The following is an 18,744-nucleotide window of genomic DNA, read 5'->3' as shown; positions in this document are numbered from 1 at the left end:
GTATTCCAAGTGTGGCTTACCAAGGCATTGTAAAGTGGTATTAACACTTTACGTGATCTTGATTCTATCCCTCTGTTAATGCAGCCTAGCACTGTGTTGGCCTTTTTGGCAGCTGCAGCACACTGCTGGCTCATATTTAGGTGATTGTCCACTAGGACTCTGAGGTCCCTCTCACAGTTACTACTACTGAGCAAGGTACCCCCTATACTATACCTGTACATTTGGTTTTTCTTGCCTAAATGTAGAACCTTACTTTTTTCACCATTGAATTTCATTTTGTTAGATAGTACAGATGTTTGAGCGATTGCAAATTAAACATGATGGATGAAACTATTGGTTCTTTCATAAAATTATTCAGAAATAGATTACCAGGAGTAAACCTGACTTTGCCATTTAATTTAGTGGGCAGGTTGTGTGCTTAGGCAAGCTCTTGTGTACTCAGTTTGTAGAAATGGAAAATATCAGGTTCATTTCCTTGGATTTTTTTAGGATAGGTACACGGTACTGCTTCCATCAACAGAGTAGGTAGGGAAAATATAGTTCCCTTTCTTTCCTACAGCCACCAGTGCACTTTTAAAATATTTTCTGGAGAACAAGTGATTTCTCTTCAGCAAATTAGGAAAGCCTTTGGAACTGCAGAGGTGAGGAGGGATAAAAAGTGCTGCCAAAGAGAGGACTTCCTCTTTCATAGTGTTGGATTTTATTCATAAAGTAATCTGTGAAGAAATGCAAAATCTATTACTACATTATAAAAAAATCACTGACTCTTGGGTTTCCAGACTTCATGAACTTTATGAAGTCTAAACTTGAATTTCTATCACTTACATGTTTTTATTGTTAAAAATGATAACAGTTGTTCATTTTTAGGAAAACCAAGTCAGTGCTTTAAAAAATGAGCAAAGTATGGAGCCAACTTTATCTTAATTTCTTCTTGCTGATTTTTGTCTGCTTTATATTAAACTTCCAAATGTTTGTTCTTCGCTAATCACACAAAACAGATGGGAATGTGCTTAAAGAATTACTCTCTCGCAAAAATGCATTTGTTTTAAGTTACTGTATTTTGAAATTATTGTGTCTTATTGACAAATGAGTCTATTATTTTAACACTCAATGTTATGGCTTAATGCCAGTTTGCTGTGTGTGATACAGGCTTGTGACTTCCTCATATTATTTGAAACAAGAGCTCTTTTTGGTAATAACTAAGCAAAGCTTGTTTAGTTTTATGAAATTGTAGTACAGATCAATAATCTGTGATTATGCATTTGTCACACACATAATCTGTATGGCAGACTTAATTTAAACTTGATTATGAAAGTGGCTGCCCTTTTTGTCAATATTTATATACAATTTTTTTAAAATCCAAAAATGATGCCCATGAGATCAGTACCATCTGCGGCTTCTTTGGAAATAATAAAAAGCTGATTATGTATTGGTGTTCTGCAGTGGAGGAAATCACAAGGAAAATGAAGTTCTAGAGTGCATCTACCCTATAACTTCAAAAACTTCTCTCTGTGTTAGTAATCCCCTTTGAATGTATACAGTTTTGTTTTTTGTTTGTTTTTTGTCTGATAATGTGATTGCTTTCCTGTGGCACAAAACTGATTGAGGATGACTGGTTCTTTCCTGGCTGCTCTGATCCAGCCATAGTCTCAGGGCAACAGGAGCTGGAGGAGGAATTGGCCACAGGCCAGGGGATTGGCAGGATGCCGCTGGAGAGAAAGAAGACTATTCAGTCCAGCAGGAAACTCCAGGTAAGTTGACAATATATTGGTATCTTAATAGGTATTAGATTTTTTGGGGATGCACTCTGGAGTATATGTGTTGCATTAACATGTGTAGTGAGACACTGAAGGTAAACATAATTAATTTAATTTCAGTGCTTTTGAAATATACTGTTGATTAATTTATGGAAGGTTTCAGTGGAAGTGGGTATTATATAGTAAGATGTGGGGTTTTACGTATGTTAATTTTAGTGTATATATATTTTTCTTCAGGAAGATTACGGCTTTGATGGAAAACAGTGCTATGAAGAGTTGAACATCACTTTAGATAGCACTGATTCAACCGAAGGAGAGAACATGGGAGGTTGGTGGCCAGAATACACTTCTCCTAGTACAGGTGTGGCAAACACTAGACAGTTTATTAAAGCATGCACAATGTCTGTCCGTCTTCTTTTTCCTTTTCAAATTCAACCAACAAACCATATTATGTTGTGTTTGTATCTATATTGAATTTTTTTTTTGGTTTGCCTTTTTATTTCATTTTGAAGCATGTGCGTGCTGGATGAACTGTCTAGTTTTGGTTCAGAACTAGAATTCAGTGGTGATTCAAACATGGATACACCTTTGTGAGTAAAGATTATTTTCATTCGTGGTAAGAAGGATTTTTTTTTTTTTAAAAAAAATTAGAGTTGTGTTACTGTTTTCAGTTCCAGGGATAGATGGCCCATTTAAGATAGAAAAGGCGGCATGCAGAGACATTTATTTTATAAATTGTGATTTAAATTGTTGAAATGAAGCATCTTATTTGTTTTGTCTGGCTCTCCTAAAGTTCAGTTAATTGCTAACATATTTCACATAATAAATTTTCCTTTATGGTGCTAAAACTACAAATTCTGAAGAGGATATGTCTGTTGCTCTTCAAATAAAACTTTTTTAAATATTTTATGATGTAATAGACATACTAGTAAGTAAAACTTAGAATAGTTTTTTTATTAGAAATGTTTGTGTGAAATATTGAGCAGTAAAACTGAGCATGCAGCACTTCATCAGCTACATTAATTTGTTGAAGCTTTTCTAATTAAAGAAGGCTACAGAGGTTAATCATGCAGACCTTTAAAATGATTTTAATATAAGTACTTACAAGAAGGCATTATTCTCCCATTCTGTTCCATTAAATATGCATGATACTTTTATTGGATAGTTTGTGTATTTGGGTGACAATAATAAGAAACTATTCTTTGAATTACAAAGGTTTACGGACTGTGGTGGAAGAGTTAGAATTGGAAAGAAATAACTTGCAAGAACAGATTCTCTTTTTGGAAGAAAGATGTGGAGACTTGGAAGACAAATTGCAGCTCCAAGGTAGAATGGAAGCTCTGCAGGTATGTGTTAGAACTCTGGTGCCACATTCCACCACTGCTTTTAAGCAATTTGTCCTAACCTAATTCTGTGCTAAAAATGAACTGGACTGAAATAAATTTGATTGCCTCAACACAATGCAAAAGGGTAAGATGGAAGCAGGGTAATAATTTAATTCCATTCCCTGCAAGCTTTTTCTCAGGTAAGTAATACATACCCTCCCCACCATAAATTGTATATCAGCTAGAAGCAGATATAATATTTGTGGCTAACCTTTTTTAATAGCCTTTGTTCAGGTAGTCCTCGTGTTATGAACAGTTGTTCAATGATCATTTCAAAGTTACAACAACAGTGAATGAGGGGGACTTAATTTATGTAAATTGTGGCCATTATAGTGTCCTCTAGTCATGAAATCACCATTTACAACAGTCAATGGGAAAGCCAACAAAGGGTGACAAGTTACTCCTGCTCTCACTTTTTTACTGCAGCACCCACCCATAATATCTGCCCACAGCACCTGTCCGTGGCACTTGCCCACCCAGAGTTGTCACCCACAGTTTTACTGACTGGCTTGTTTGCCTAGTATTCCTTCATCTTCCCATTTCACAGTCATATGAGGTCCACACTTAATGATCCATACAACCCTAGAGTTACGATGACAAAGGGACAGTTGGGAGTGCCATCACTAAACAATACAGTCTCATAATGTACTTTATTGTTGCATGACTTAGTGACAGAAATTCCAATTGCAGATCTAACCTAAGGGCTATCTATCATACCATTTAGTATGCATTAACTTGGGTTGGGTGAAAATGAACAAGCCTTGAGTTATGGAGTCATCTCCAAATACTCTCTTTAGCAAAAACATATTCTATTTTCATTGAGACACTGTTTCTACAACAATACTTCAATCCCAAAATTCTTAACTCTACATACTTCATCTTTTTGACATAGGATAGGGATTCCTTATTCACTTGGCATCTTAGAGAAAAAAATATTTCTTTATTATTTTAATTGTCATGTTCTGTTCTTATTGTATAATATTGATGTATCAATATTAGCTTATATATTAATAAATAGCTTTATTTATATTTTTTCTCAGGTGTGCTGAGATGTACTTCCTCAGAATCTTCTGAATACAGTCTAGTGAAATATTTTAAATGGCATCAAATAGAAGTTTCAGTATAGGCAAGGAAATAGTCACACAATATACAAGGATGGACATAGATTTATTTGCAATAAAAATAACTACATTCCACCTGAAAAAAAAAGAATTTGCAAACTGAAACTTGTTTTTGAATGTTTAGTTGCAAATTATAAAAAAATAGTTTTATTCTTTGTTCTCTTCATTGGCTAATTTTTACAAGTGCACTGATTTCACATCATTCAAATAAAGTCTTCACAGACACTGGTTGAGCTGTAATGTTGTGATATAATTACTGCTTATTATTGATAACTGATGAATTGCCTGCAGGGTGTCTGCTATATGTATGTGGATAGATATAGATATATGGAATAGAGGCAGAGAAATGAAGAAGCAGTACTTTTATAATAAAAATAAATTTTGTGCTTATAGAATCTGTAAAACTAAATCTGAAATATTAATTGTATGTTTCATTTGCATATAACATGTGAAGCATACTTGTCTTTCTAAGCTTCATGTGAACAGATAAAATATTGAATTGTGTGTGTTACTGATAATTCTATTAACATACTAAATGCACATGTATAATACAAGACAGATTTATCAAACATAAACATGTCAGTGTAAATTTGGATTGTAATAAAGCATTTCAATACAGGTGACATTTGATGTAGAGGAAGAAGGGCAGCTATTGAGGGCTGTACAGGTGTGTCATGCCCATTCTTAAGTTCTACTTATTTTAGAAGTGATATTTTATATGTTGTCTAATCTATCCAACTTTTTATGGATTTGGATTTATGTGAGCCGTTTTCTGTTTATTGCTGACGTTTGTTTGCAGTTTAACTTTATGTAGTAGTGCTGTGAAGTTGGATAGACTAACCAGTTGGATAGCATACCCAGTTCTGTATGTCAGTGGAGCTTGCTTTCTTGCCTTGGTTTTAATTCCATAATTACTTCACTGCTTAATTGTTGAAAAACACATATAAAAATCAGTGCAAGTAAAAGAATGTATTCTAAATTAACAAGTTTAAAAATAAAGCCTTTTTGAGTATAATATAAATTCCTGGGCTTTTTAAAATAGGTTTTTCTTTTCATGACTCCTAATTTGAAGCAAGCTGCTCCTACACAGCATACATGAGCATGGTGTGTTTTATATGAACTTATCAGGGTCTCTTCATTTTGATCGTCTCATAGTAAAATTACTTGGAGAACCCTTTCAAAAGGAATTTTGAGTATACTAAAAGTAATACAAGTCTTTCTGTAAAAATAGTTCATTAGCTATAATTACAGAATTTTAACTTATGTAGTTTAAAGTTAATTATGATCTTATATTCAGTACAATTGATAGTCATGTAAATATTTTTTTTTGCAGAATGAAAATGATCGTTTGCGGTCCCAACTTGCACAGCTTCGCAGCCAGCAAACACGTGATGCAGAAAAACACCAACTTGTTTTTTCTAACTTGAATGAAAAACTTAAAGGGTAAAATAAAACATTGCACAATTTGATTTGTGTCTACCTACCTACCTACCTATATTTGTATATAATAATTAAGAAAAACAAACTCTCTTCTCTCAGATTATTGCTATAGTGATTGGTTTCTGGATATTTAGAAATGCTTGAGCCTTCTACAGACAGTCAGAAAACATGATCACTGGTAATCTCATCCCCTACCACCTCATCACTTGAATATTGTCATCCCCCTAAGAGCATCTACACTTTTTATGTGTAGATTTACTCAAATCTGTTGTACATGGTTATGAGATACTAGGGATCAGAATTGAAAACTGACCCTAGGCAAAAAGTATAAAAGAAAGTCCTATTCTACATTGGGTGTTGCATGCTCTATTTGATGTATGTGTATAGAAATAATGCCTACTGTAGCTAAAACTAAAACTATGTTGTGACAGATTAAATGAAAGAAATAGTCTACTTGACACTTTGCTCGCGGAGAAGGAGCAGAAGCTTTCAAGTGCAGTGGAAAGATTGGAACAAATAGAAGATATAAGAAAATCACTTCAGGAAAAAGAGCATCTGAATAAAGAATTAAGTGAAAGACTTTTGCAAAATGAACAGAAGGTAAGTTGGACTGAGTCAGATAAATAGAAAACATCTTCATTAAATAGTCAGTCAGTCAGTCATACAGCACTATATTCACTGCCCTCCAAAACCTTTAAAATCACCTGCAAGTCAATTATGTGTAGTCTTCATTTAAAGATTTCTTGTTCAGTGATCATTTGAAATTATGATGACGCTGAATGAGAGGGATTTATTACCAGTCCACATAATTGTAACTCTTGTAGCATCCCTACAGTGTGATAATCACCATTTGTAACCTTCACTGCTGGCTTCTGACAAGCAGAGTTAATGGAGAAGTCGGTAGAAGATCACAAATGGCAATCATGTTACCATGGGATGTTGCAGTGGTGTAAGATTCACTTGTGAACTGCCACAACGTCTGTTGTAAGTTTATTCAGTCATACTGTGTTGCATTTTATGATTCCCTTAGTGGCGGAACTCTCAGTCCCAATTACCATCAGCAAATGAGGAGTATCTCATTGTCATACAATAGAGTACTAGATAACGAACAGTAGATTGTTAAATCAGGCTTTCAGTTGCTTGTAGTCCAAATGAAGAGTATTTTAACTCTATAACAATTTAGTTCTAAGAATAAGCAGCTTTCTGTAAATGTATTACCTTGGGAAAAATTTAAATCATTTTACTTCTTTTTAATGTCAATTATCGTTTAGTAGTAGTTCTTTGCTTTTTTTTTTTTTTTTTTTTAGGAAAAGTCAACTTTGCAAGATTATTATATATTATTAAATTGCATGCACCTGTAATTAACTGCACATTGCTAATAATGAAATAATTTATTTGGTTAATTATAATTAATTATATTAAATTAAAAACATATATTTTTGTGAACCTAGCTGGAAGATGTTTTGAAGAAATGCAGTTCTTACGGAGTAGAATGTTCAGAACAGAAAATTGTTATCAATGAATTAACAGAGAAAGTGTCTGTCTTTAAAGAAAAGGTAAAAAAAACTAAAGCATTATTCTTTATGTAAAAATATTGTTTATGTGTGTTCAAGTCTTATAATCTAGCCATATGTGTTATATATACATACTAAAAAATCTTTCTTCACTAAAGATACAGTTGGTGAAGGAACTATGATTACTTCCTTAATCCAGGAAATTTTAACTGTATTTTTCTTAATTCCCTATCTCATGCTACAACCACTTAAGCATGAGCCAGCAGTGTGCTGCAGCTGCCAAAAAAGCCAATGCAGTCCTAGGCTGCATCAACAGAGGGAAAGTATCAAGATCATGTGAAGTGTTAGTATCTCTTTATAATGCCTCGGTAAGACCACATTTGAAATACTGTGTCCAGTTTTGGAAACTTATCAAGGGAGATCCAACCTGGAATTAAGGACAAATTTCTTGAGAGTGAGAAAAATTAATCGATGGAGTGGCTTTCCTTCAGAAGTTGTGGGTGCTCAATTACTGGAGGATTTTAAGAGGATATTTGACAGCCATTTGTCTGGTATGATATAGAGTTTCCTGCTTGAGCAGGGGGTTGGACTACTAGAAGAACTTCAACGTTCTTCTAACGTATTATTCTGTATTCTAAATTGCCTGAAATAATTATAGAAATACATTGCGATCAGAAAGAGAAGAGAGTAAAGGGAAGCGGTCTTACTATTATATTGGTTGGGTTACGTCTTGGCCAACAATGAAGTAAATTCTTAAATTTATTATTTTTGTTTCAGACTGCGAAACAAGATGCAGCTATGCAGTTGATGCAACAGGACTTGGAACAGACAAACGAAGAACTTGACAGGCTGAACACAAATCATTTAGAGGAAAGATCTCAGCTTATTCAAGATCTGCAGAGACGGGAAAGAGAAATTGACAACCTCAGGAAAATGTTGATTGAAAAGGACAAAGAAATTTCTGATCTTTCTTTGAATATGTCTGAGTATTCTGAACAGGTCAGATGCAAAGAAGATGAAATACGGGAGATGGAAAAAGCACTGTCCAAGGCAGAAAAGGAAGTCCAATTGTTGAAAGATGTACAAACAACTGATACGAAAGATGCAAGCATAAAATTTTCAGAACTTAATGAGAAGTTAAGAATAATAGAATCAGAGCTGGCAATAGTAAAAGTTGAAAATGAAGCTAAAACCAAAGAAAATCTGGATCTTACTAAGCAAGTAAAAGAAGCAAGCAAATCAATTAAAGAACTTCATTCTGAAATGAAGAACCATGATATTGCATATAGTAATCAGCTTTTGGAATGTGAGTCGCAAGTTAAATTGCTTAAAGAACAAATAAATAAATCAGCTGAAAAAGTGCAAGAAACAGAGATAAAATGTAGAGAAGAAATACAGCAACTTAGAATCCAGCTTGACGAACATATCTCTGCAAAGGAGAAACTAAACAATTTGTTGCAAGAGAAAGAAAACAAAGAACAAAGTTTTGTAAATGAATTGAAATCGGTAAAAGAATTATATAATCAACTAATAGTGGAAAATGCTAAAAAAGATGAAGAATTATCAAATGTATCCAGGCAGCTTGCTGAACATATGGAACATCTAGAAATTGCCAAAAAGTCTGTACAGGAAAAAACAGAGGTCATAATATCATTAAAAGATGAGCTTAAAGCTATAGTACAGCAAAATGAGGAAGAAAAACTGAAATTTCTTGATGAACTAGATAACAAAGAAATGGAGTGGAAAAAAATAAAAGATGAATTACAAGAGAATCATGAAATAATAAATAAGTTTGAAATGGAAAAACAAGCTGGCATCCTGACTAGTAAGCAGTTAGCAGCAGCTGTTGAACAGAAAGAGAAAGATTTAGCAAGTCAAATTAAAGTGACTGAAGATCTTAGAAATGAGATGCATATAATGGAGAAAGAAAAGCAACAGCTGATCAATGAGAATGAGAGTTTGTCCAAATTATTGGATGTAAAAGAATGTGAACTGTTGAAGGGTGTTCAGTGTATAAAAGAAATGGAAAGTAAAATAATTGGTAGTACCAAGGAACATGAACAGTTGATTTTAGAGATTAATCAGGATAGAAAAAAATTAAGAAATAAAGTTAAAGAACTCTCAAAGGTTGTGAAAGAAAAAGAAGATTTGATTACAGAGAAAGAAAAGAAGTGTGAAGTGTTGGGTGAACAGCTCTCAGAAAAAACTGAGTTGTCAAAACAATTACATCAAGAAATACTGTCATTGAACACTCAGCTGAAGGTTGCTAAAGACAGAGAACTGGCAAAAGAAGAAATGTTAAAAAAGGAAGAGTCAGAATGTAGTAAAATGGTCCAACAGCTTAGTTGTGAGGGAGAAAAAATACTGTCGTTGCAAAAACAAGTTCAAGACTTAGAAATGGATCTTAACGAAAAATCAAGATCTCTAGAAGAAAAAGATAGGGAGTATGAAACCTTATTAAAACAAGGAAAAGAAAAGCAAGCTGATATGGTAGCATTGGAGAGAGAATTAGAAAAGCTTCAAGGTATTGGTCAGCAATTATCTCATCAGATTGAAGAAAAAAATGCTGCTTTATTATCTCAGGGGCTAGAGGTGGAGGAGCTTCATAGGCAAATTGTTAAGAAAACTGGAGAATATGCAGCATCGAATGATAAATTAGCATTATTAGCCAAAGAAGTAGATATTTTGAAATCTGAAAATGAGAAAGTTTTGGCCTTGTGCAGTACTAAGTCAGGTGAATGTGAAACTTTTCAGCATCAGTTAATACAACATCAGAGTGAAACAGTATCCATTAAGCATGAAGCTCATATATTGAAATTAGAAAACGAAAAATTCAAAAGAAATATTGAAACAATTAATTTGGCATTAATTAAAAAATGTGGAGGAATAGCTCTTTTAAGTGAACAGAATGATTATAATATTTTAGCTTTTGTAGATTATATTGATAGTCTACTAATTGAAATAGAAACATTAAAAAGTAATTGTCATAATAAAGAATCTCTCCTTTCCCAGCAAGAAGCTTTGGTTCAGCAGATTAAAGAAAAGAAAGATTTGGAGGAAAAACAATATTTGCAAACAATTTCAAATCTGCAAAACAAAGTTCAGACTTTAGATTGTGAAGGTGACAAGCTTAAGTTAGAAATACAAGAAAAGAATGAAAATTTGCAGAAGCAAGTTCAAGACTTAAAATTGTTTAAAGATAAATCTGAAGAATCTGAGTTACTTAGAGTTCAACTGTCTGAGAATATGAAAATAATTTCTGATCTCCATTGTCAGCTGAAAAATATGGTAGAAAAGACAGAAGAATTAAACAAATTAATTACAGAAAAAGATATATTTTTAAAACAAAAGGAGGAGGAATATGTTAATTTGCAAGCACATAATTCTGAAACTTCCTGTTTGCAGCAGAAAACTATAGAATCATTGATGAGTGAAGCAGCACAGTTAAAAGCAAGTATTCTTGAAAAGGAACTGTTAGTAAATAACATTTCTTCGCTTAATAATACCTTGAACACTGAAATTAGGGACAAAGAGAACGAATATGAGACCCTGAGGAAGCAAGCTGCAAATGTAGAAGAGTTAAATTTGAGTCTCAAAAAGGAGATGTTTGTTCAGGAGAAATTAATAACTGACATTAGTCAGACCCTATCAGAGAAAAAGGGTTCTGCTTTGGATAATACTAGTCTTGTGAAACAAGTAAGAGAAGAATTAAAAATAAATGAAGAAAAAAATCAGTTAATTTCACAACTTCATGATCAAATTAATAAACTAACCCAAGAAATTCAAAAATTACAAGACAGAGCCCAAGAGAAAGACAATGCTTTCTCATCTTTGCAGGACAAATTTGCTGCTCAGTGTGAGCGAAGAAGTGAACTCAGTGCTGTTTTGAGTGAAAAAGAACAACTTATTGATGATTTACGTAATTCTTTAAATGAGAAATATGTTAGTGTGCAACTAGCAGAGAATAATGTTCAAGCTCTTAATAATGAGGTTGAACTCCTTAGAAAAGAACTAGAAAAAAGTGCTGTGTCACTAAAGAAACTTTTGGAAGAAAAAGATGAGGGCATCACCACTAGCCACAAGAAAATTAATACTTTGTCAGTTGAATTGGAATCTGAAAAATCAGAGCACCGGAAAGCATTGGAACAAGGTGATCAGTGGAAGCAACAATTTGAACAGAAAGAAGTGGATCTACAAGTTGTACAGGAGAAATGCGCTGAGCAGATAAAGCATATTGAATACTTAAATTCTGAACTTAACATCGTCAGTTCTAAAACCACTCAAGAATGTCACAATTATATACTTTCCATGGAAAAATTGCAACAACAGGTAGATTCTTTAGCAAATGATAAAACTATTTTACAAGATAACTTTATTAAATTGAGTGAAGAAAATAAAGAACTGGTTAAATGCCAGAACCAATTACAGCAGAAATCAAGAGAAGTAGAGGAACTTCGCAAAAAAATAGAAACCAGTGAGAATGAGTCACAAATGCACGTACATGCCATCTCTATGCAATTGGAAAATGAGAGAGAACAGTTACTGATGCAGGTTAGTGTAAAGAATCAAGAGATCTCTGAATTAAAACTGAAAATTGAAAAGCTAGAACAAAATATCCTTGGGTTAGAAAACAGGCGGGTGGTAGAACTTGATAGGGCAACTCAGCAAACCAAAATTAGTCTTGAGCAAGTAAGCAGTTTGAAAGATAACATGAAATCAAAAGATACTGAAATTCAATCTTTGCAGCAAGAACACGAGATCATTAACAAAGAGTTATTCAAATGCCTGTCTGCATTATTAAACAGTAGGTACTTCACCAGTAACAATGATAATGAAGCCGGTCAGCAACCAACTGAAACTAAGGTTGTGTTAGAAAAAATCTTTATTCTAATAAATAGTATTCTTAGTAAAGAAGCTGAAGCAATAGAATTACAGCGGACATTTTTGGAGAAAGAGGAAGAAATAAGTCACTTGAATAATCAGTTGAAAAACATGCAATCTCTGTGGGAAGAAAAAATGATTGTGCAGAAGAATGACTTTCAAAATATAAGAGATGCTCAGCAATCTGAGACTGAATTCTTATCAAGTAGACTGAGTGCTGCTGAAGAAGCTTTAGGTAAGCAACTGAGTGTTTGTGAAGAAAATGAATTTGTGTTAACAGAAATGAAGAAACGGGACATTTTTCTCCAGGAAAAGATAGAAAAATTAGAAGAAGAACTTCAAGACAATTGTAAAACCCTAAACAACAAATGTGAAAAAGTTGAAAAACTTTTAGAAGACCTTGAATACAAAAATCAGATGATAGAAAACTTAATTTCAGAAACTACTCAGCAAAAAGATTTAATTACTACTCTAAGCCAGCAATTAAAAGAAAAAGATTGTTCAGTTACTCAGATAATGGAATCTATGTCGAATGAAATGGTTAAATTTTCAGAAGAAAAAAATGAACTATCTCTCAAATTGCAACAGCTACAAGGCACACAGAATAGTATGACAGAAGAAGCAAGCGTATTATTGCAGCAAATAGAAGAACATAAGAAAAAACTTGAACTCAGTCAAATTGTATTGACCAACAAAGAAGCTATAATTAAAGATTTGTTGAATGAGAAGGAACAGACAAATGCTACTTTGGAAAAATTAAGTCAGGAAAAGGAAACTCTGAAAAAGAAGCTTCAAGCAGCTTTGATAATAAGGAAGGATTTAACTCAGAAAATTAAGAAATTTGAACAGAGCGATCAGGAATATTCAGAAAGAGAATATAATAAAACACAACATTTGTTGGAGCAAATTGATGAATTGACAAAGCAGTCTAAAAATCTTGAATCTCAACTTAATGAATCGAAGGAACAATTATTAGAAAAAGATACGAGGATAGATGACATGAACAAAATGTTATCTTCTAAAACAGCTTCTTTGGAGATGCTGCAGAAGGAAGTTATACGATTGAAGGAAACTATTGCTGAACAAAAAAGCATGTCTGATCAAAATTTAACATATCTAAAGGAGAAAGATTCTTTGCTTGCACAAATGCAATCTGTGCTATCTGAAAAAGAGAAAACTTATACTGAGAAATACTCTCAGCTTTTCTTAACCATAGAAAACCTCAAAATCGAAGCATCAAAGAGAGAAGAAACGTGCAAGGAAATGAACAGATCAGAAGCTGGTGTAAACACCGAAGAACCTTTCAGTGATGGTGCACATTTTCCTAGTGAAATTAATCAGCTGCAGAAAGAAAAGGAACTTTTACGTAAGAAAATGCAGGTATTACTTGCAGCCCGTAAAGAAAGTACTAAAACAATTCAGAAACAAAAAGAAGAGTATGCTAAATTACTAGCAAATTTTGATGAACTAACAAAAAACTTTGTGTGCATAAAGGAAGACTATAAAGCCCTCCAGATAGTTCATCAAAGAAAGTGTGAAGAATTTGAATCTACTATGTCACCATCATACTCTGGGCATGAAAATTTAGAAAATGCTACAACTCTACACCACGGTGAAAGTACTATACAAAAAACATTTGAATCAGAAGAGATGAAAGAGAAAAGTCCTATTATGGTAGAAAAACCAGAAAGCTTGAGCAAGGTGGCAGAAAAAGAGGATGAAAACTATCACAGTCTTATGAAAGAAAAAGAAACATTTAAGAAAGAAGTAAGACAGAAGTCATATGAGCTTGATAAAAAGGAACATGAGATTATGAAACTGAAGTTCAGTGTTCAACAATTGGAACAGCAGTATAAGCAAGACAATGACAGTATGTTGAATCAGAGAGATCATCTTCGACAACAGTTGGAAACTTACAAAGATGAATTGACAGATGTTAGAGCTATTATTGAAACAATAAACGAAACACCTACTTTCCATTATACAGATGATGGAGATGATCTGGAACAGATTGAAAAGTTGAAGCATGATGTTCAACAAGCCAACATAAAAATTTCAGAGAAGGTTGAAGAGATAAAAAAATTAAGTGACTCTCTTAAGGATTTCACCGGAAAAATTGGCCATGGAAAGGAAATAATGAAAGAAATTTCCCAAGTACAACAAAATTTATTGAAAAATCAAAAAGAAGCAAAACATTTTAAATTAGTGTTTGAAGATTTGAGGCAAAAAATGGAGAATTTCATGAGCAGCCCAGAAAAATCAAACGAACAATTACTCAGCATGAAAGAGGAGTTAAGAGATGTCCGTGAAGAAAATAAAAGACTATTGATAGAATTAAACATGCTTCATGGAAAGGGTTTACCAGTTCCTAACATCAGTGAAAATATGGTACATGAAAGAAGCAGAAAGAATTCTGAAACTGCATGGCTGCATTTTGATAATGTGCAGCAAACTGGAGTTCAGGATACAGTCATCTCTAATCCATTGCTGGATGTTTCTTATGTAGAGAAAGATTCACTAGACTTTACTTGCATAACAGGAATGACATCAGAAAGACTAAAAAATCAAGATAATCTCTCATTAGAAATAACCATGGGACAAAATGTATATGTAGATAACTGTCAACTCCAGCAACAGAAGCGTGAAGAAAAAATTGGGGACCATCTCCAAAGAAAGCTCCAAGCTGCTTTAATATCACGGAAGGAAGCTCGGAAAGAAAACAAAGTTCTGAAAGATCAAATGGAGGTACTAATATTAGAAAACAAAGAATTAGTTAATAAGACTGATGCCCTTGAACTTCTATTGTCTGAGCTGAGCAGAGAAAAACAAGATTTGAATGAAATTTTGTGTAAAAAGGAGGTGCTTGCCACAGAAAGTGCTAGTTTATTAATTGAAAATGAAAATCTAACTGCTGCGTGTGAAAGTCTGAAGTCTACAATGGAAACTATAGCCCAGGAGAAAGAAGCCTTTTCTTTCCAATTAAATTCCTTAAAGGATTCTCAGACAGTTGAATTGACAGGTTGGAAAGCTAAACATAATGAATTAAAGGAAGAGTATGAATCATTACTTCAGGCCTATGAAAATGTTAGCAGTAAAATAGCAGAAATGAGGCAGGTTATTGATGTCACTAGAAAAGAAAAACAGGAAGCTCTTTATAAAATAAGTTTGAAAGAGTCTGATAAACAAGAACTTCAGAAGTTGCTTCAAGAAGCAAGAAATGAAAATGCCGTTGTGAAAGACCAGCTAGAACAACTGGTTGAATCAAAAAGCAAAGAAATCACTGAACTATATACTAAAGCAGAAGAGCAGGCTTCTAAGCACAAATTCAGTTTGGAAGAACATAAAAAAATGATTGATGAATCTGCTCTTCGAAACAATAAGCTAATAGAAGAAAACGAACATTTAAAAGAAATCTGTGAGATATTAAAACAAGATCTAGAAAAAAATAAGAAAGAAAATGTATCACTCTGGGAGAATTTTAATCTAATAAAATCTGCTCTGAAAGATCTCCAAATCCAATTGGGATTGAACAAATTTGATGTATCATCTGAGATGAGTGAAAGAGAGTCCTTAGCAAAGTACATTCATTTGTTAACTGAAGAGATCTTAGAAAAAAAAGAGGAAAGTGTGCATATTTTAAAACAAGAAAACAAAATTATATCAGAAAGATTAAAAGATGATCAACATACAGACTATTTATTTAAGTTAGAAAATTATTCTAAAAGTTTTAATCAAGAAATAGTAAGCCTGGATGAGAAAATTAAAATATTAGAAGATGACAAATCTCTGTTACAAGAAGAATTAGAAAATGTTCAAGAAATATCCTATAAAGTAAAAAATGAAAAAGAATTTTTGGAGACTGAGTTGCTCAACCACATTAAAAAATTGGATGAAATGACAGATAGATTGAATGCCAAGGAATTGCAAATAAATTTACTCACACAGCAACTAGAAGATATAGTATCAGAGAAATCTAGCACAATTAGAGAAAAAGAAGAGCAGCAGAATGTTATCAGAGTATTTGAAGAAAAAATAAAATCTGCTCAGAGGGACAATAATGGGACAAAGAACAAAACAAAGGAATTACAAGAGCTGCTGAAGGAAAAACAACAAGAAATTAACCAATTGCAAAAGGATTCTATTAAATACCAGGTATTAATTTTAGATTTGGAAAAGTCACTGAAATTGTCACAAACAAAAAATGAAAAAACTGAGAAAGATTTAAGCAATGTAGAAGAAAAACTTACTAAGTCAAAAGAAGAGTTGCGAAATCTAGCTGAAAAATTCTCTTTACTGAAGACCTTGTTGGATGAAGCTAAGGCTGAAATAGAGAAACTAGCAATTGAAAACCTAAATAGTAAAAAAGAACTTAAAAAGAAAGAGAATCAGATATTAGTTCAGAAGAGACAATATGAGAATCAACTTGAATATGGCCTTCAGAAGCTAAAAACAATTTGCCCAAAAGAATGGCCAAACTTAGAAGAAAAATTCCATTTTCTTCAGCAAGAGAAAGAGAAAATCCGTGGTGAACATCATATGCAGAAAGAAATTGACATTAGGGACTCTCAGAATAAGAATGTTCCAAATGAGTTGAATGATGACCTAGCTAGACTGGCAGCTTTTCCCTACTCTCTTCCAAGAGACATGGACAGAGTCATTGAGAATAAACAGCAACAGACAGAGACCTGTGATAGATTAATAGCATCCTTACAAGAAGAAACAGAAGTAAAAATGTCTCAGATTCAAGAATCAGAACTTAAAAGTTATGTGTCAGAAGAAGGCAAGAGTGTAATGCAGGCTTCCATGGATTCACACAATTTCAATGAGCTTTCTCAAATAAAGGCAGAGAATATCACATTGTGGAATAAGCTGCAAATGTTGACAAGTGTTCTGGCATCAAAAGAAGATGCTTTGCATACATTAATTAAAGAAAACAGATCCCTTAACCACCTTATAAAAAATAATACTGTTGAAAAAGAGATTGAAGCACTGAAGAAAAATCTGACAAGAAAAGAACAGGAAACACAACAACTTCTGTTAGAAAAAAGTGAAATTGAAGCTGAGTTGGAAAAGCAGTTGATCATTTCTGATCAAATGAAGATAATGCTGAATAAGAAAGACACGGAAATTTCTGTTCTGATTTCAACAAAAGACACAGACACTTCTGGCTATCACACTCAGATACAAACACTGCATCCAAAGCAAATTTCAGAATATGAGCAGCAGATAAAATGTCTACAGATAGCCAAAGAGCAATCGGATGAAACTTGTCAGAAGATGCAAAATGAATTAAAAAATGTACAGATGAATGTTGACAAAGTGTCTCAAGACAGGGCTGAGATCGCCAGTGAAATAGATACCTTAAAAAAGGCAATGTCATCACTTCAGAATGACAGAGATTCCCTTCTTTCTAAACATAAATATCTAGAGTGTGAGCACAGAGTTGCTTTATCTGAGAAAGAGAGATTAATAACTGACAATGCTAATGAGACTAGGACATTGAAACAAGAAATAAGGAAGCTCTTGAATCAGATAGATGATCTTCATTCTGAAAATGCAATGCTCACTGCACAACTCTTAAGGTACAGGGAGGATTTCAATCAAGTGTTGTCACTAAAAGATAACCAATTAAAAGAATTACTTACAGAAAAATTGGACAACATTAAGAGTCTTCAACAGGAAAAATTTGAAGTTCTGAAAAAAATGAAAGAACTTCAACTGTCTGTGAAAATACAGGAGGAGATAATTGAATCTCTAAGACTGGAAAATGGAAAATTAACATCAAAAGTGTGTGACCTAGAGATTCTGATTACTTCCATAAATAAAATGCATTTGGAAGGAAATAGACTTGATCAGAAAAAAGAATCTCATATTGATTCAGAAGAAAATTTAGAGCAATTACCTGCACACCAGGTTATGAAAGAGAAAATAAATAGAGATAGTGATGCTAGATTACTGGACAGTGAAGCCATTGGATTGTCACAAAGGTTGTTAGAAGTCCAACTGCAGAATAAAGAACAGAGATCTGAACTTGAATCTTTTAGAAAAGCTATGACAGCTCTGCAGAGTGATAGAGACAGATTAATAGAAGATTTCAAGGTTTTTCAAAGCAAATCTACTTCTGAACTTGCATCTGAAAAAAAACGAACTGAAAAATTCAAAGTTGAACTCAAAGAGTTTAAATCAAATATTCTTGATGTGATGGAAAAAAATACTTCTTTAAGTCAGACGCTGTTAAAAACTGAAGGCAACTTCACCTTTCACCAGCTGATTGATGAATTTGAAAATCTGTGCAAAAAATTGAATACCCAAAATCTTGAAATTAGTAGACTTTTATCTGAGCGCGAGAGTTATGTTCAACAGATGAATGCCTTTTCTAAGGCTATGGCCAGCCTTCAGGATGAACGAGATAGACTTCAGCAGGAACTTTCCAGACTGAGAGTAGCTCACGAAGCTAAACAGGGCACAAACTCAGTTTCCATACCGTATGACTGCAACAGTGAGATTAGTTCACTTAAACATAATTTGAAGAGTCTTCAAATGGATAGGGACAGACTGGTAAGTTGATGCCTTACAATATTATACAAAATAGAGGCTAAGGCTGCAATATTATGCTCACCCAAGAGTAGGGAACATTGAATACAGT

The 18,744-nt window shown here is 33.4% G+C and overlaps 1 protein-coding gene across 9 annotated transcripts in view; it reads left to right on the top strand.

Annotated features, from left to right (window-relative positions):
* The window catches only part of LOC120314095 (golgin subfamily B member 1-like), a 53,085-nt gene that overhangs the window by 23,969 nt on the left and 10,372 nt on the right, over positions 1-18,744 (top strand). For 4 of the 9 annotated variants that reach the window (XM_039356828.1, XM_039356826.1, XM_039356825.1 and 1 more), the window contains exons 15-21: positions 1,598-1,751; positions 1,995-2,118; positions 2,973-3,103; positions 5,597-5,706; positions 6,135-6,303; positions 7,155-7,259; positions 7,995-18,656. In XM_039356828.1, coding sequence (XP_039212762.1) covers positions 1,598-1,751; positions 1,995-2,118; positions 2,973-3,103; positions 5,597-5,706; positions 6,135-6,303; positions 7,155-7,259; positions 7,995-18,656 — 11,455 coding nt within the window. Of the gene's footprint in view, positions 1-1,596; positions 1,752-1,994; positions 2,119-2,972; positions 3,104-5,596; positions 5,707-6,134; positions 6,304-7,154; positions 7,260-7,994; positions 18,657-18,744 lie in introns of all 9 variants that reach the window. The other 5 variants (XM_039356832.1, XM_039356831.1, XM_039356822.1 and 2 more) reach the window with 4 other exon arrangements.

Source organism: Crotalus tigris, unplaced genomic scaffold, assembly GCF_016545835.1.
Source record: "Crotalus tigris isolate CLP2741 ecotype Arizona unplaced genomic scaffold, ASM1654583v1 scf7180000018831.1652172, whole genome shotgun sequence".
NCBI classification, from domain to species: domain Eukaryota; kingdom Metazoa; phylum Chordata; class Lepidosauria; order Squamata; family Viperidae; genus Crotalus; species Crotalus tigris.
Note: the sequence above shows the minus strand (reverse complement) of the source record. Positions and strands in the feature narration are given on the sequence as shown.